The 14,302-nt window shown below is 42.9% G+C and overlaps 1 protein-coding gene across 1 annotated transcript in view; it reads left to right on the forward strand.

The window, feature by feature from the left end:
• The first annotated feature begins 822 nt into the window (after nucleotides 1-822).
• The window catches only part of LOC114453254 (phospholipid phosphatase-related protein type 5-like), a 58,730-nt gene continuing 45,250 nt past the window's right edge, over nucleotides 823-14,302 (forward strand). Inside the window, exons 1-2 of the mRNA XM_028433055.1 lie at nucleotides 823-916; nucleotides 2,860-2,937. Coding sequence (XP_028288856.1) covers nucleotides 2,875-2,937 — 63 coding nt within the window. The 5' untranslated portion in view covers nucleotides 823-916; nucleotides 2,860-2,874. The remainder of the gene's footprint in view (nucleotides 917-2,859; nucleotides 2,938-14,302) is intronic.

The following is a 14,302-nucleotide window of genomic DNA, read 5'->3' on the forward strand; positions in this document are numbered from 1 at the left end:
TACCACCGCCATGCTTCACAGAGGGGATGCGGCAAAAGATTTATACACGAATGAACTTACAGGTGTATCAAACTGGGGTGATTACTGAAATAACATGACATTTTGGGCAGCAGTGGCTCAGGGGTAGAGCAGGGTTGTCCAATAACTGGAAGGTTGGTGGTTCGATCCTCTAGTCATTGTTGTGTGTCCTTGGGCAAGGCACTTCACCCGCATTGCCTCCAGTGCACTCCCTGGTGTGTGGCGCTCTGTGCTGGGCAGCCTTTATAAAAAAAAAAAGAAAAACATTTTGGTGTGTGTTGTGTTGTTGTGCTGAGTTGTGAGGTTTGATGTCTTGACACTCAAACTGCTCCATGACTGCTGTCCTTGTAAACCGACACCACACACTCTGAGAGCAGACTCTGCCGACTGCTCTCAGCTCAGATATCTTCATTACACAGCAAATTTATTTTAGATATATGTCTTTGAAAGATGAATACAAAGGTGTGCGTCCTTGTAATGAACACATGATGATTTTATTTATGTACTGTTGTTATTTCAGCTTCATTAATCTTTCTTTGTTTTTTAACATGTTGCTTTTCTGCTTTTTAATTTCCATCGTCTGGAATTTTTTAGTATTTTTGAATGTTTAAGTTTACCTTCCTAAGAGATTCTGTTATTTCCGACTGTGATAAATGCAACTTGTGTTTAGCTGCGCATGCGCCTCAATAGCGGAACACCCCCCTCCATGCCTACACCACAGAGGATCCGGCAATTAAAAACAAGGAAAATGCGGAAAAGTGTGTGAAGATCAGCTGGAAGCTTCCAGCTACTGCCAGCGGGTGTTGTGAGAGCTGTGGACCCCGGGCAGCTGCGCGGTCACAGGGGCTGATCGGTGCCTTTAGGCAGAGAGGCTGCACAACTCCTGGAGCTGTCCAAGGTAGGCTGGGAGAGGCTCCGCTGCGCTGTCCGTCAGCGGCGCGGCGTGAAGTGCAGCTGAAGGTCCAAACTTCACATACTGGTGTCTGTGTGCAGAGGTCAGTGAACGTAGCACCGGCAGGAAGTTGCCTTTTACCTCTTTGGCATGATACGTTAGAGGAACAGGGACAGAGCCTGAAGGGGCCACCAAAGAACCACATCCCCTCTGCTGTGGTTCTGACTGCAGGGTTTTTAATCGATCTTCGATAAGTTTGAAGAAAAAAAAAATGCTTAAGGGACGTCTAATGCACCGATGCATCATGGGAAGTGTAGGATTCAATATTCTTGGAATTAGGCCATGAAGGTTAAATGCAGTTCAACAGCCAGAGTGTGGACAACAAAAAAAAGGAAAAGGACCATAAAGTGACTTGGGCCTAAAGTTAATCAGATGATTGACAGGCAGCCGGTATAATGACTTTAAAACAGTCACATCAGGCGTGCAGTGCAGCAGCTGTGGGTAGGGTTAGAAAAAGACATCACAGCTGGTGTTACCTGAGAAACAGCTGTCACCTCTTCCACAGTTTGATTGACTGTCTGACTGAAGATGAATTGTTGTTTCCCCCGGTCGTGTTGTGTGTGTTGTGTGTGTTGTTGCCTCAGAGCACAAAAAGATCACAGAGACAAGAGACTTTATATAAAGTTGTTTTTGTTTTTGCTGCAGGAACATGAACTTCCTGTTAGAGGAGCAGCAGCCACTGGCTTGCAGCAGGATTCCATCACAAAACCATGTGTGTGTGTGTGTGTGTGTGCGCCTCCAACAGACCCACATGGTGTATGATTTTAGAAACGTGACGGCGATAGACCAGAATAAGAGTTTCACACAGTTTTCCTGAAATAGGCGGACGGTCAGTGACTCACTGTGGTGCTGTGTGATGAGGGCTGGCAGACTGCAGCTCAGCTTGATAAAGGTCAGTGCAGTTCAGGCTGGGCGTGCACGCTGTGCTGGGCTGTAAATACACCATCCATTCATTACTTAGCCTTTATTGGAATCACTGATGTACACACAAATAATTCAAACCATCAGTATGTTATATGTGGATCTTCAGCTGAATTGGTGACATGAAAACCCGGCATGTCGCCATTAAAGTCCTTACAAATAGATACCCAGCCTGTCAATTCTAACAATAACCGACTGTAGACCAGGAATGAATGACTGAGGAAATGTTTTGTTTTATACACTGTAAAAAATACCAGTGAATTCCACAGTAACTGTTTCAGTGCAGTAAGGTCAGTAAAATACTGCGTATTCATATAGAAAATACAGTATTCACAGAGCTTCCGTGAAAATCACAGTAACTAATTACGTACTGTGGAAAACTGCACTAAACAAAAATGTGCTGTAGAAATTATCAATACAATTATCAGCGTTGCAGTTCTAGACCAATTTTTTGCGGTCTTGGTTTTGTCTTGGTCTCGACTCTTTGGTCTTGGTCTCGACTCTTTGGTCTTGGTTTTGTCTTAGTCTCGACTCTTTGTGGGAGTGAATTGTGGGATTTGTTGTTCCGTTGAGTGAGAGACCAGTAAAACTCAGTTGTTGCCATCGCATAAACTCCACTTGTTAAGTGCGAGCTTGTAGGAGATCTATACGCCATTGTTGTTGCTGCAGTTCATAAAGTCCAGGTGTGGGCAAACGTACAGCCAGCGAGCGCCTCGCCTCCGATTTTATCACAATATTACTATTTATTACGAGCTCCTCTTCGAATGCAACCAATCAAAACATGTTAGATTAGACCTTTTCTCAATGCCATAACTAACTTGCAGTTAAACTTTTATTTTATAGATGCAAAGATGTATTGTTTGATTATTATAGTTATAGAGATGTTTGATGAAATGAATCATTATTGATCTTTGAAAAGCATCTGTGTTTATCACAAATAAGCAAATGCACTTTTCCCCTGTCTGTAGGAGGAACAAGTCAACATGGCTCCACACCGATGCAGCAGGAAGGAGCGGAGGAAACTGTGCCGCTCTCTGGCAGGAGAGGTGAGATTAAACCAGACGGACACACTAACGATGCTTCTCAGAAGGTAACATGTACATCTTCGTATTTCCCTAAGAGCTCCTTCCTTACACCTCCTCTCCATTTGTTTCACTGTGTCTCCATCTAGTGGGAGTAAATGTGAATTACATGCTTGGGCATGTGGTGAAGCATTATGGGAGTAATGTAAAGGATTCAGGGTTATTTAAGGGATGTATTATTCCCACACAGGTCACTTCAGCAGTTCCACCTTCAGGCTGTGCAGTTTATTAAGAATGGGATCGCTGCTATGGCAACACAAGCAGCTGAAGTGTGTGCACATCGCTGTGTATCAGCAGTGTCATCTCCCATCAAGCTGTGACACAGTGTGAGTGTGTGCTATGCTAACTCGTTGTCATGGTAACAGTGCCAGTGGTATTCTGTGCATCACAGATTCTGTGTATCTCTCTCTAATATGTTTGGATTGTGGCACCGTGCATCTTGTGAGATTTGAACAGAATAGAGTGTGTGTGTGTTTGTGTGTGTATTATGTTTCTGAGCTATTGCTGTTCAGAGTTTGACCACTGGATGGCACACTCCTCTGAGGACAGGGATGGATTGTTCCTTCTGTTGTATGTTTTGTTGCTCTCAGCTCAGACCTCATCCTCAAAATTCCATTTTTTTTACTTTTAATCAGAGACTGATGGTGAGACACTGGTAAATTAATTTAAATTATTTATGTAGCTCATTTAAAAACATTTTGTTGCGGGCACAAGATTAATGGAATAAAAATACTATATGGGAAAAAAATGAAATTATTATTATTATTAAATATTTTAAATGCCATTACAACTTGTTTTTTTTTGTTTGTCTTAAAGTGTGAATCTAGTGATTAAAATCACTCACAACAGGTAGACTGACACTTGTGTCTGTGCTTGAGAGCGTCTGTGACGCTTGCACTGGCACTGGGGAACTGTGGAGTTCGTGTTGGAACCCTTACCTAAAAAGGACTACATTTTTTTTCTACTTTACGGCATACGTCACATCCGCACACGAAGGTGGCAGCAAAGTTCAAAGTCATGGCATGAATAACCCAATCGACTGATCTACAGAAGGTAAATGAGATGTCTGTGAAAACCGAGAAAAGAAAGAGGATTAATGTCTGCCCGGGTTTCACTCGCTGGCGAGAGCGGAAATACGAGGGGAGGGAGGCCCGACTGATGGTGACCTGGCGCTGGTGCTGCTGGACCAGTAAGTAAAGTTGATTGCTAGCTGGAAGCTAACATGCTATGTAGCTGGCGATAGTTCTGATGACACGCGTGAGGCACACAGCTCCAGCTTCGAAGGAGTTTGCCAGTGTCCGTGGCTGCTGGTCAACAGATGTGCATGTAGATTAAATTAATGACAGACAGTTGTAGCAGACAATAGCGTTCATCAGACTGTAGGGGGACGCCGTGAGCAATTCCTCTAAGTCCTCCATAGTGTTGCTGTTAAAAAATCAGGAAGCTATGCGAAGCTATGGACTCACATGTGTTCAGAACGTATTGAGCATTACAAGCCTTCATTAGTGAGAAAGATGAGATGGATGTGTGCTGTATGTTGTACTAGTGTTAGCATGGATGGAATGAACTTCATAGACTGTGATAAAACCCAAACCATGTTGAATGTGTGATACCCAGATATCTTCATCATCCTGTTCCCTCAGTCTGTCTGTTCCACACACACACCTGCCACTGTTTCCTGTGGGGCTGGTTGGATCTGGTAAATGTGTGTGGATGTGTACAGATTGACTTGTTAACAAGTGGCTTTGTTGTTTCCTGGGAGGGATGCGGAACCAATTAGTTTGGATTAGAAAGCTAATGCTTAGATTACATGATAGAGGACAGAGCATGTGCCATGTTTTCCTGGGAATAGGAGGAAGCTAATAGATGTGAGTTTTAACGTTTCAGTCTAAACATGTATTTGGATCTCAGCACTCCAGCAGAAGAACCTCATCCCATCTGTGAAGCACGGTGGTGGTGGTCTCATGGTTTGGGCCCGTTTGGCTGCTTCTGGACCGTGCATCGAACTGAACTAATTTCTGAATAATACCAGTGAATTCTAAAGGATTCTGGTGTTTTACATCACCATAGCGACCACCACTGGAGACTTGGTGTGACATGACGCAGTTGTACTCCTGACACAGCACCTGGTGATGGTCTTATATGTATGAATGGGGTCAAATGTAGGTTGAATGCATGCAAGTGGAGCATGTAATGTGCTCAACAACACTTTGTGACTTGAACCAATGAGGTTTGTTTGCTGCCCAAAGCCAGATGGTTCATACTGATATTTCCTAACATATATAATAAGCAAACAAACAAACAAACCAAAATAAGCTCTAGTCAGCTTCTGATCCTTCATAGCTCTGATTGAATTGCATGTTTTAACAAAGCCACAGATCTTCTCAGTAACATATTAAAAAGAACGAAAACAAGAGCACAACAATAAAGCATTAAATAAAAGAACTCTCACTCACTTTGATCTGCTGCAGATAGTAATTATAAGTGAGTGAACGTATAGGCCAATAGAAGAAATCTGGAGCAGAGGCTGCAGCAGGATGACACCAGGGAGTTCTGGAGATGCATGTATAATTCCTCCTCTTCTTTCTGTTCTTCTGCTGCGTTCAGATGTTTAAATTAAACAGCATGCTGAGGATTAGCATTCAAAACTTGACAGTGCAGCCTCACAGAGCTGCTAGCAGGGCTGAACTCTGAAGCGTGTCCCTCTGCTGCACAGTATTTCGAACCTCCAGGAGAGCTGTGGTGATTTTATTATTACGTATAGCTCTCACACCATTAATTAACTATCATTACAATCAGGGTCGCTTGTGGTTGTACATTGCAGTTAAATGGCCAAGCCATCCTTGCTGTCTCACTAATGTTATCACCACCAAAACATGGTCTGGCTGAATAATTGTGAGCTATGAGGCTGATCTGGTCAGTCAATTCATCCATTGGCAAAATTAAAAAAAAAGACTTTCAAAAAGACTTTTTTTCTGCACCATTAATTTCTGCTGCACAAACTTCCAGATCATGACGCTATACAATGCTTGTGCAGTGGCCATCAGCTGTGTGTTGCTTTCTGTGATGGATTGTCGGATACATTATCACACAGCAGTGATTGCCAACAAGCGGCCCGCGGGCCACATCCGGCCCACCAGCACTTTCTGGGTTAGGGTGTAGGGTTAGGGTTAAAACTGACATACAGCCAGGGTGGGATCGAACCATCAAACACTCTTAACTGGCTACACTGCATCAAATGACTGCTGGAAATACATCGCTGTTTTCCTCTTAGACAGTACTTTCCAAATACTGACATTACTGATTATTTCAATAAGGTTCATTTGGTCTTCACCTATTTATGAACTATGATAGAATTCTTTTTAGTCAGACCAGTGTTTCTTGTGTTTTACCTTGACTTGACATGTTTCGACTACTTCCTGCAGTCTTCCTCAGAAGTCACATGATGTTACGTGACGTGTCTGCTGGCTGATCTTATGCAGGTTGTGGCGCCATTCTCCCACTACTCCAGGTAGTGGGGGAACAGCGCCACCTGTAGTCCGGCTTCCTCAGCGCCACAAACAAAACACACCACTACGCCCAATAGTGGACAGCATCGGATCAGTAACATACAACCTATCAAAAGCACTAGTTGACCTCATAAAACCACTACTAGGCCTCACCGAACAACACTGTAAAAACTCAAAACAGTTAGCGCAGGAACTCAGGGACACCACAGTACACCGGGACGAAATATTCATATCACATGACGTAATATCCCTCTTCACCAAAACACCAGTAAACGTAACACTGCAGATAGTAGAGAACCGCCTCAGGACAGACAAGACACTACACAAACGGACCAATCTAGCAGTTAACGACATAACCCGGCTGCTACATTTCGTATCCACATCCACATATTTCCAATTCAGGGGTACTTTATACAGACAGAGGGAGGGCTTTGCAATGGGGGACCCACTCTCAGCCATCATGAGTGGATTTTTTATGGAGGACCTGGAAGAGAAGGCCATCTGCACGGCACCTGCACAATGCGGGCTCAAAATGTGGAGGAGATACGTGGATGACATCCTGGAAAAAATAAAAACTGGCCACACACAGGAATTAACAGACCACCTCAACAAAATAGACAGCACAGGAAAAATCAAGTTCACACACGAGGAGGAAAAAGACAGTACGATAACCTTTTTGGACATAAACATCACACATCTACAGGACGGCAGCATAAAAATCAAAATTCACAGGAAACCCACACACACCGACCAATACCTGTTATGGACGTCTGAACACCCCACCGCACACAAACTCTCCGCCGTACGAACACTATTCGACAGAGCCACCATGATCACAGACCCACAAGACAGACAGGAGGAAGAAAAACACATCACAAAGGCCTTACAAAAATGTCAGTACCCCATGTGGGCAATCAAAAAAGGAAAACAACAAATCGACAACAGAAAAAACAAAGAAAAAAAGAGAAACACAAACCAAAAACAAAACAAAACAATGGTGACACTCCCCTACATCCGTGGAATAACGGAAAAAATACAAAGAGCAATGAGTAAACACAACATCAATACACCCGTCAAACCACATCGTAAACTCAGACAACTACTGGTGCACCCCAAAGACAAGATCGAACAGGACAAAAAATGCAACGTCATACACGAAATACCCTGCCTGTCCTGCAATAAAACATACATCGGCGAAACAGGAAGATCATTCAGCACACGGAAAAAAGAACATAAAACAGAATGTGAAAAGGAATCAGCTGGGATGAGCACAAGGGCAACAAAACAGAAAGCACAACAAGAAAACCTGAAATCAGCAATCTCGGATCATTGCAAAAGAGAAAGGCACATTATGGACTGGGATGGGGCAAAAGTGATCGGAAAGGAGGACAACAAGTTCAAACGGTGGATTAAGGAAGCCATCGAAATAAGGAAGCGGGCCAATAGGACAATGAACCGGGACGAGGGAACTTTTACACTGTCCCACACCTGGAACACTGTCCTGAGGAGACCAGACTGCTGTCCCACACCTGGGACACAGCGCTGAGGAAGCCGGACTACAGGTGGCGCTGTTCCCCCACTACCTGGAGTAGTGGGAGAATGGCGCCACAACCTGCATAAGATCAGCCGGCAGACACGTCACGTAACATCATGTGACTTCTGAGGAAGACTGCAGGAAGTAGTCGAAACATGTCAAGTCAAGGTAAAACACAAGAAACACTGGTCTGACTAAAAAGAATTCTATCATACTGACATTACTGAGAAAGCAAGCAAATCAAGCCAGTTAGCTGTAACTAATTTCACATCCACTATCAAAAGTAACAAGTAAAGGATAACCTTGCAGATTTGGTTGAATTAAGTGTTCGTGCTCGGATACTCGCCGATTATTTTTATTTTTGCTCAAGTAATCAGATCATGCGTAAATGTCATAGTTTTTCCATAGATACGGCTGCATCTGGCGGATACCTGCTTTAGGCCGCTGCAGTGTCATTGCTTCAGCCCACGACTGCCTCCATGCCGAGAGAGAGAGAGAGAGAGAGGAGAGAGGATAATGCTTTGTCTACATTTCTCTACAGATAGATATACAGACAGCTACAACTCATTTACTTTGAAAACTTCTGTAAAATGTTGCAAGTTGAAAATGTCTGAAACGATTAGTTCCACAGAAAGTATTTCTTCCCCACCTCCCCCAGTAATGATAATCCCATCTGAAAAGAAGCTTAAATTCTGAGCACACCTTGTCTTAAAATCTACACAGTGAATTAAGATTTTTTTCTCAAATTAAATATACCAGTGTCACAAGAGATTAACTTCTGCTTAAAATCAGCTATACTACACTAATTAATGTGATATATTCCATGTGCTCCATGACATGACCTGGTGACTCTAGCGTGTGTGTGTGTGGAGGAAACACTGCCGCCCTGGCCTCGGCCTTCAATCTCCACTGCCTCCCATGCCTGCCACAATTATTTTCATTGAAGAACTGGGGGCCTGCAGGAACTGCCTTCACATCAGCGGCTTGCGAGAAAGACATCGCATGAATTTCTTATGAAGTGTGACATGCCAGATAAGCCCGGGCTGCTTGAAGCATGCTACTTTGAAGTTTTCTTCTCTGCCACTTTGCCTTTTAATAAGAGCTGTTTATTCACACACCATGATGAAATCAAATCTTGTGTGCTACACTTGACTCGCCCGGAGAAATCACAAAGCCACATATTTTGGGCCGAATGTGTGGTGATAATAAAGACGAGTGCGAGCGTCGATCGCGTTCCTCTTAGAGCTGATTCAGTGTAAAACCTCTCTGTTAATTTGTGTGGACCCAGAGTTAGATTGATGTGCATTTCAAAGTGATGTGTGTGCCTGTTAGCTAAGGTATTTTTGCACGCCTAGTTTTTGTGATGTATCAACTGTATCTGGGTCGCACTGCCGCCTTTGGCGTAATGGTGTAATAAAACACAATGTAAGCATTTCTCATATCTCAAGCACAACATGCCTATTTATAGACGCTCAGTCAGTCAGGGGGGCTGTCTTACATATCATTTTAGTTTGAGTGGTTGATTTCACAGTAGTGACTTCACAGCTTTTCAGCCATAAACAAAAACACTCTTCTCTGTACCACTTATCACTTTGTGACCCTGATAGCCCACATTCTTATCTCTGTGATAATATTGCATACAAAACCATACTTGTGATTCATGCCATGTCAGATTATGTCAGGGTGGATGAGCCAGCATTCACATATCAGGGCTGGCTGTGTGTAGAGACTTTCTTACATGTTCATCTGGAGCCTGGTTTAGCACCTACCCACTGTTTACTTTAGCTTTTTCCACATGTTTTATGTTGCTCCTCCCAGATTTGTTAACAGTTATGGATTTAAATTTATTAGAGTATATTTATTATTTGGTTATCAGGACCAAAACCACACGCCAGAAAGTAGGGTTGGGCGGTATCCAAATTTTGATACCGTCAAACGCCCTCCACATTTTACCCCGGTATACATAAATACTGTGCGCAGTGCATGAAACATGTCAAGCGATCTTTTTCAGTTAATGTAGTTTTTATTGAGGCCATTTAAAAACGCATATAGTGAACAGACTTTTTTAAATTTCATGCTGGCAGCACACCACGGTATTAAACTGGTATAAACCCGTCCCGATGTGTTGCTGTTTGTTTTTGTAATTGTATCATGTTAAGAGCCTTGTGCAGTGTTTATGTTAGAAGTTACGCATGGTAATAAAAACACTTGTCGGTCACGTTTTCCGCTGCCAAGGTTTTCTAATGGAAACAAGTAAAATGATAAATGTAGGCTCAGATGGCACCAAACTGTTGGCTCGTGCCTACACCGTTCAGAAACTAAACACCATCCCAGCTCTGGCTCGTCCTCTAAAGCGCAGCAGTGTTCTTCTAAGGAACAGGTCACAGGTCTATGGACTGTAGTTCTCCCTCTCTCTCTCTCTCTCTCTCCTCCACGCTGTCACGTCATGTTCATAAACTTTATCAAACGTCTCCAAAAGTAAAATATATGACACTACTGAAGTAAAACTGAAGATTCAACCACACATGGCATCAAATAACATATGTTTAGTATTTGATCCTTATCTTCTATATAAGTACATTACATTTTTTTTATTGACAGTATTAAAAATGATACCGTCGCTACCTGTATGCCCTGAAAGACAGTTTCTTTCACTCTGCCACTGGCTTTAGCTAGCTAGCTTTAGTTGCACTCAATGCCATCATGTGATGATTTCCCTCCTTATACCTGCTCCACTCCAAGTTCAGTGGATAAAGTGTTGCTATAGGTTCATGGTCAGCACATTGACCACACACCACAGGCCTTTCCTGTCTGATGCTCTGTTGCCTTACAGCCCGCTGTGCTTCCAGGGAACCTCTGCACTGGCAGGTTTGCCAGGTTTTGTCTTGGCATTTACAGTGACCTTTAAGGCTTTGGGTTTATGCCTTCTAACCTACTGTATGTCCAGTTGAATCATGTCCAGTCCAGTTATTTTGACACAGGTCAACCTAAGACTAATGAATACTGAAATAAACTTTCTAAACCAGTTTAGAAAGTCACATCAGATGCTCTAACACATCAAACTTGTGTTTGGGTCCTCCTCCGAACAACGTTTCAGCCAGCTTTTAAAGGGTATTGGATTGTGCTTTCATGTCCTCTACAAGTGTGTTTTTTTTATTTGAGGTTTTTAGGGTCTTTTCATGCTGTAACGCTGCTGCTGTGCAGTGGGACACCTGTTTTCACCAGACAACAGAGCTCGTTAGTCGGTCCTCCGGGAGAACACAGAGATGTCTCCAGCTTTTTATTAGAGGAAGAAAATGTGCCTGTCATCCTTTGTAATGTCATATTTACTGTGGGAGTTCTTTTATCATCACACATAGTTTCACTGCGTGAGGACAGAAGACTGCAGAACATAATGGGATTGTCAAACAGTGACTTCCAATATAAATATTTCATCACCTTCAAAAGATGCAGTTCTTCCAGCGGATGGAAACATTTGGGGACTTTCTGGGTACGAACGAACCCTCGATTTTACACACATCAAACAGAATATCAGTGGTTTGTTCTATAATTTTGTTCATATTTGGCTTATATTCAGTTATGCAGATCTAATGTCAGTTTGTCTTGCTTACATAGTGACTCATCGGTGCAATCTGTAGTGTTCACAGTTGGCATTTCAATTCATTGAAATTATAGAGCGATCATTTCTTTGTTAGTGGGCAAACTTACATAATCAGCAGGGGTTCAAATCATTTTTTTTCCCTAACTGTATATCCTTACTTAGTTCTCTGCCCACTGGATGTCACCCAAAGCAGATACAGCTGAATTAAGGATGAAAAATATACATGGTAATCAATCACAGCAAACAAGGCAACTCTTCCTTTATCAGGTGGTAAGAACGCCTGTAACATAAACGTAGTATAGTTTTGATCAGACCAGTGTTTTGTGTTTGTACCTTGACATGTTTCCACTGCTTCCTGCAGTCTTCTTCAGAAGTCACATGATGTTACCGGTGACGTGTCTGCCAGCTGATTTTATGCAGGTTGTGGCGCCGTTCTCGCACTACTCCAGGTAGTAGGGGAACAGCGCCACCTATAGTCCGGCTTCTTCAGTACAGTGTCCCAGGTGTGGGACAGTGTGAATGTCCCCTCGTTTCGTTGGCCCGCTTCCTGCTTTCGTTTGCCTCCTTAATCCAACGTTTGAACTTGTTGTCCTCATTGCAGATTACTTTTGCCCCATCGCAGTCCATAAGGTGTCTTTCCCTTTTCCAGTTATCCGAGATTGCTGATTTCAGGTTTTCCTTTTGTGCTTTCTGTTGTCACCCTCGTGCTCATCCCAGCTGATTCCTTTTCACATTCTGTTTTATGTTCTTTTTTCCGTGTGTTAAATGATCTTCCTGTTTCGCCGATGTATGTTTTATTGCAAGACAGCCAGGGCATTTGATATATATATGAAATGGTAAGAACACTTGTCTACTAACCCTAAGGTTGGCGGTTCGGTCACTCCCTGGCTGCATGCCGGTGTGTCCCTGGGCGGGACGTGTTCGCTAGCGCTTTGAGCTTGACCTTTTGAGTAGGTAGAAAAAGAGCACTATATCAATATACAAGTATATTGTAGGACAAATAAAGGTTTCCTTAATCTTAATTTGTTTGGGACCCAAATTTGTGCATTGTCATGGCTGTAGTGTTTCAGATGAGTCATGGTCATAGTTTGGCTAAAAGTAGTTTGTTTGTGCTTTCCCAGCAGGGTGCTCCATTTGAACTGAGCTGGAGGAGCAGAGTGTGTCGACAGTGAGTTCTCAGCACAGGAGGAGCTGGGTTAGCATTAGCTCTGCTTTTCACACTACTGTGGGGAATATAAACTCACTTTGGAAAAAAAGCCAGTTTTGGGCACTACAGATAGCACCTAAAACTGGCCAAAGTGAGTTTTTGCAATGTCTCGCTAGGTTAGCGCTGCTTTCAGTCTGGTAATCCGAACACGAGCAGCTGAGTGCCAAACTGTGGTCATCATACCAGCAGTATCTGGATTTGGCTCCACCTGTGCCAGTTACCATGGTGACTCCAATGAGATGTAGCAGCTGTTATTTCATTCATGACGATTGAAATAGAAATCCGGGTTACATATTAGTTTACATAAACATGGAGGAAGTCTTCAGTTTGCATCAACATCAACAACTTGATTGTCACTGACAGACACAGTGTAGATTGTCTGCTAAATGCGGTGCATCATTGTTTGTGTCTATTTATTTGTAACCTCAGCTGCCGAGCTGTGACTGTGGGGCTCTTCCAGGCAGAACGGGGCAGTGACAGATGGACCTTTAGGTCTTCAGAGGACTCAACTGTGTTGACACACTGCTCACATCAAAGGCTCTCTGATTGGCTACATTTGGAGCTGCCTTTCTGCATCATTGGTCATGGGTGTGTGTATCTGTGTGAAACATATGCCCGCATTCCATATGTGCACAGAAAAACATTTGTATGTGTGAAATTATGTTTAGAATTCTACTCGGGGCATTGAAATATGGCATTGATTACTACTGCTGTTATCTTTCTCAGTTCCACATGCGTACAGTACGTGAATTTATCACCGTCTGTCCCCTGTAAAAACATACATTTCACGTAGTGTTCTCTGCAACGTCAACGTTCCTGCATCTGCCAGACGGCGTTGAGTTTTTATGAACATGACAAATTTGCTCCAAACCTTCCTGGAAAACAATGAACAGTCCTGAAAGTGTGCTACATGATTACCATCAGGCTGATGTATGTAGTGTCTGAGCCTGCAAATATGTTTTGGCCTGGGTCCCTGACACAGTAAATCTCTGTTCTGAAATGTGTGTGTGTTAACTTGTATAAATCTTTGTTATTTCACATAATTTATTGCATCTAAACAACCAAAAGCCTCTCTCACATTGGCTTAATCCACTATCAGGAGTACACTGAACAACCATGGTGTGCATGGCAGAGCGGCAAAGACAAAGTCACCCCTCTCTAAAAAGAACAATGCTCCCTGTTTTCAGTTTAAGTAACATTTAGAGAAACCACAGGACTGCTGGCAAAATGTTTTTTTGACGGATAAGTCCAAACGTTTGGTGATGGCATGGTGGTAGTCAAATCACAGTGCATCTGGAACAGGTCGGCTTGCCATCGTATCCAACAATATTACATGCAGTGCATCTGTGATCATCAGCCAGTGTAATTAGTAAAGAAGTATATAAATAAAAAATAAATGCCATTTCTATACAAAATATAATATATATTACTTTCATGATCTAACATCAGGATTTCCCGTCAATTTCTACAGCTGACAG

Source organism: Parambassis ranga, chromosome 20 (genome assembly GCF_900634625.1).
Source record: "Parambassis ranga chromosome 20, fParRan2.1, whole genome shotgun sequence".
Classification (NCBI taxonomy): Eukaryota; Metazoa; Chordata; class Actinopteri; family Ambassidae; genus Parambassis; species Parambassis ranga.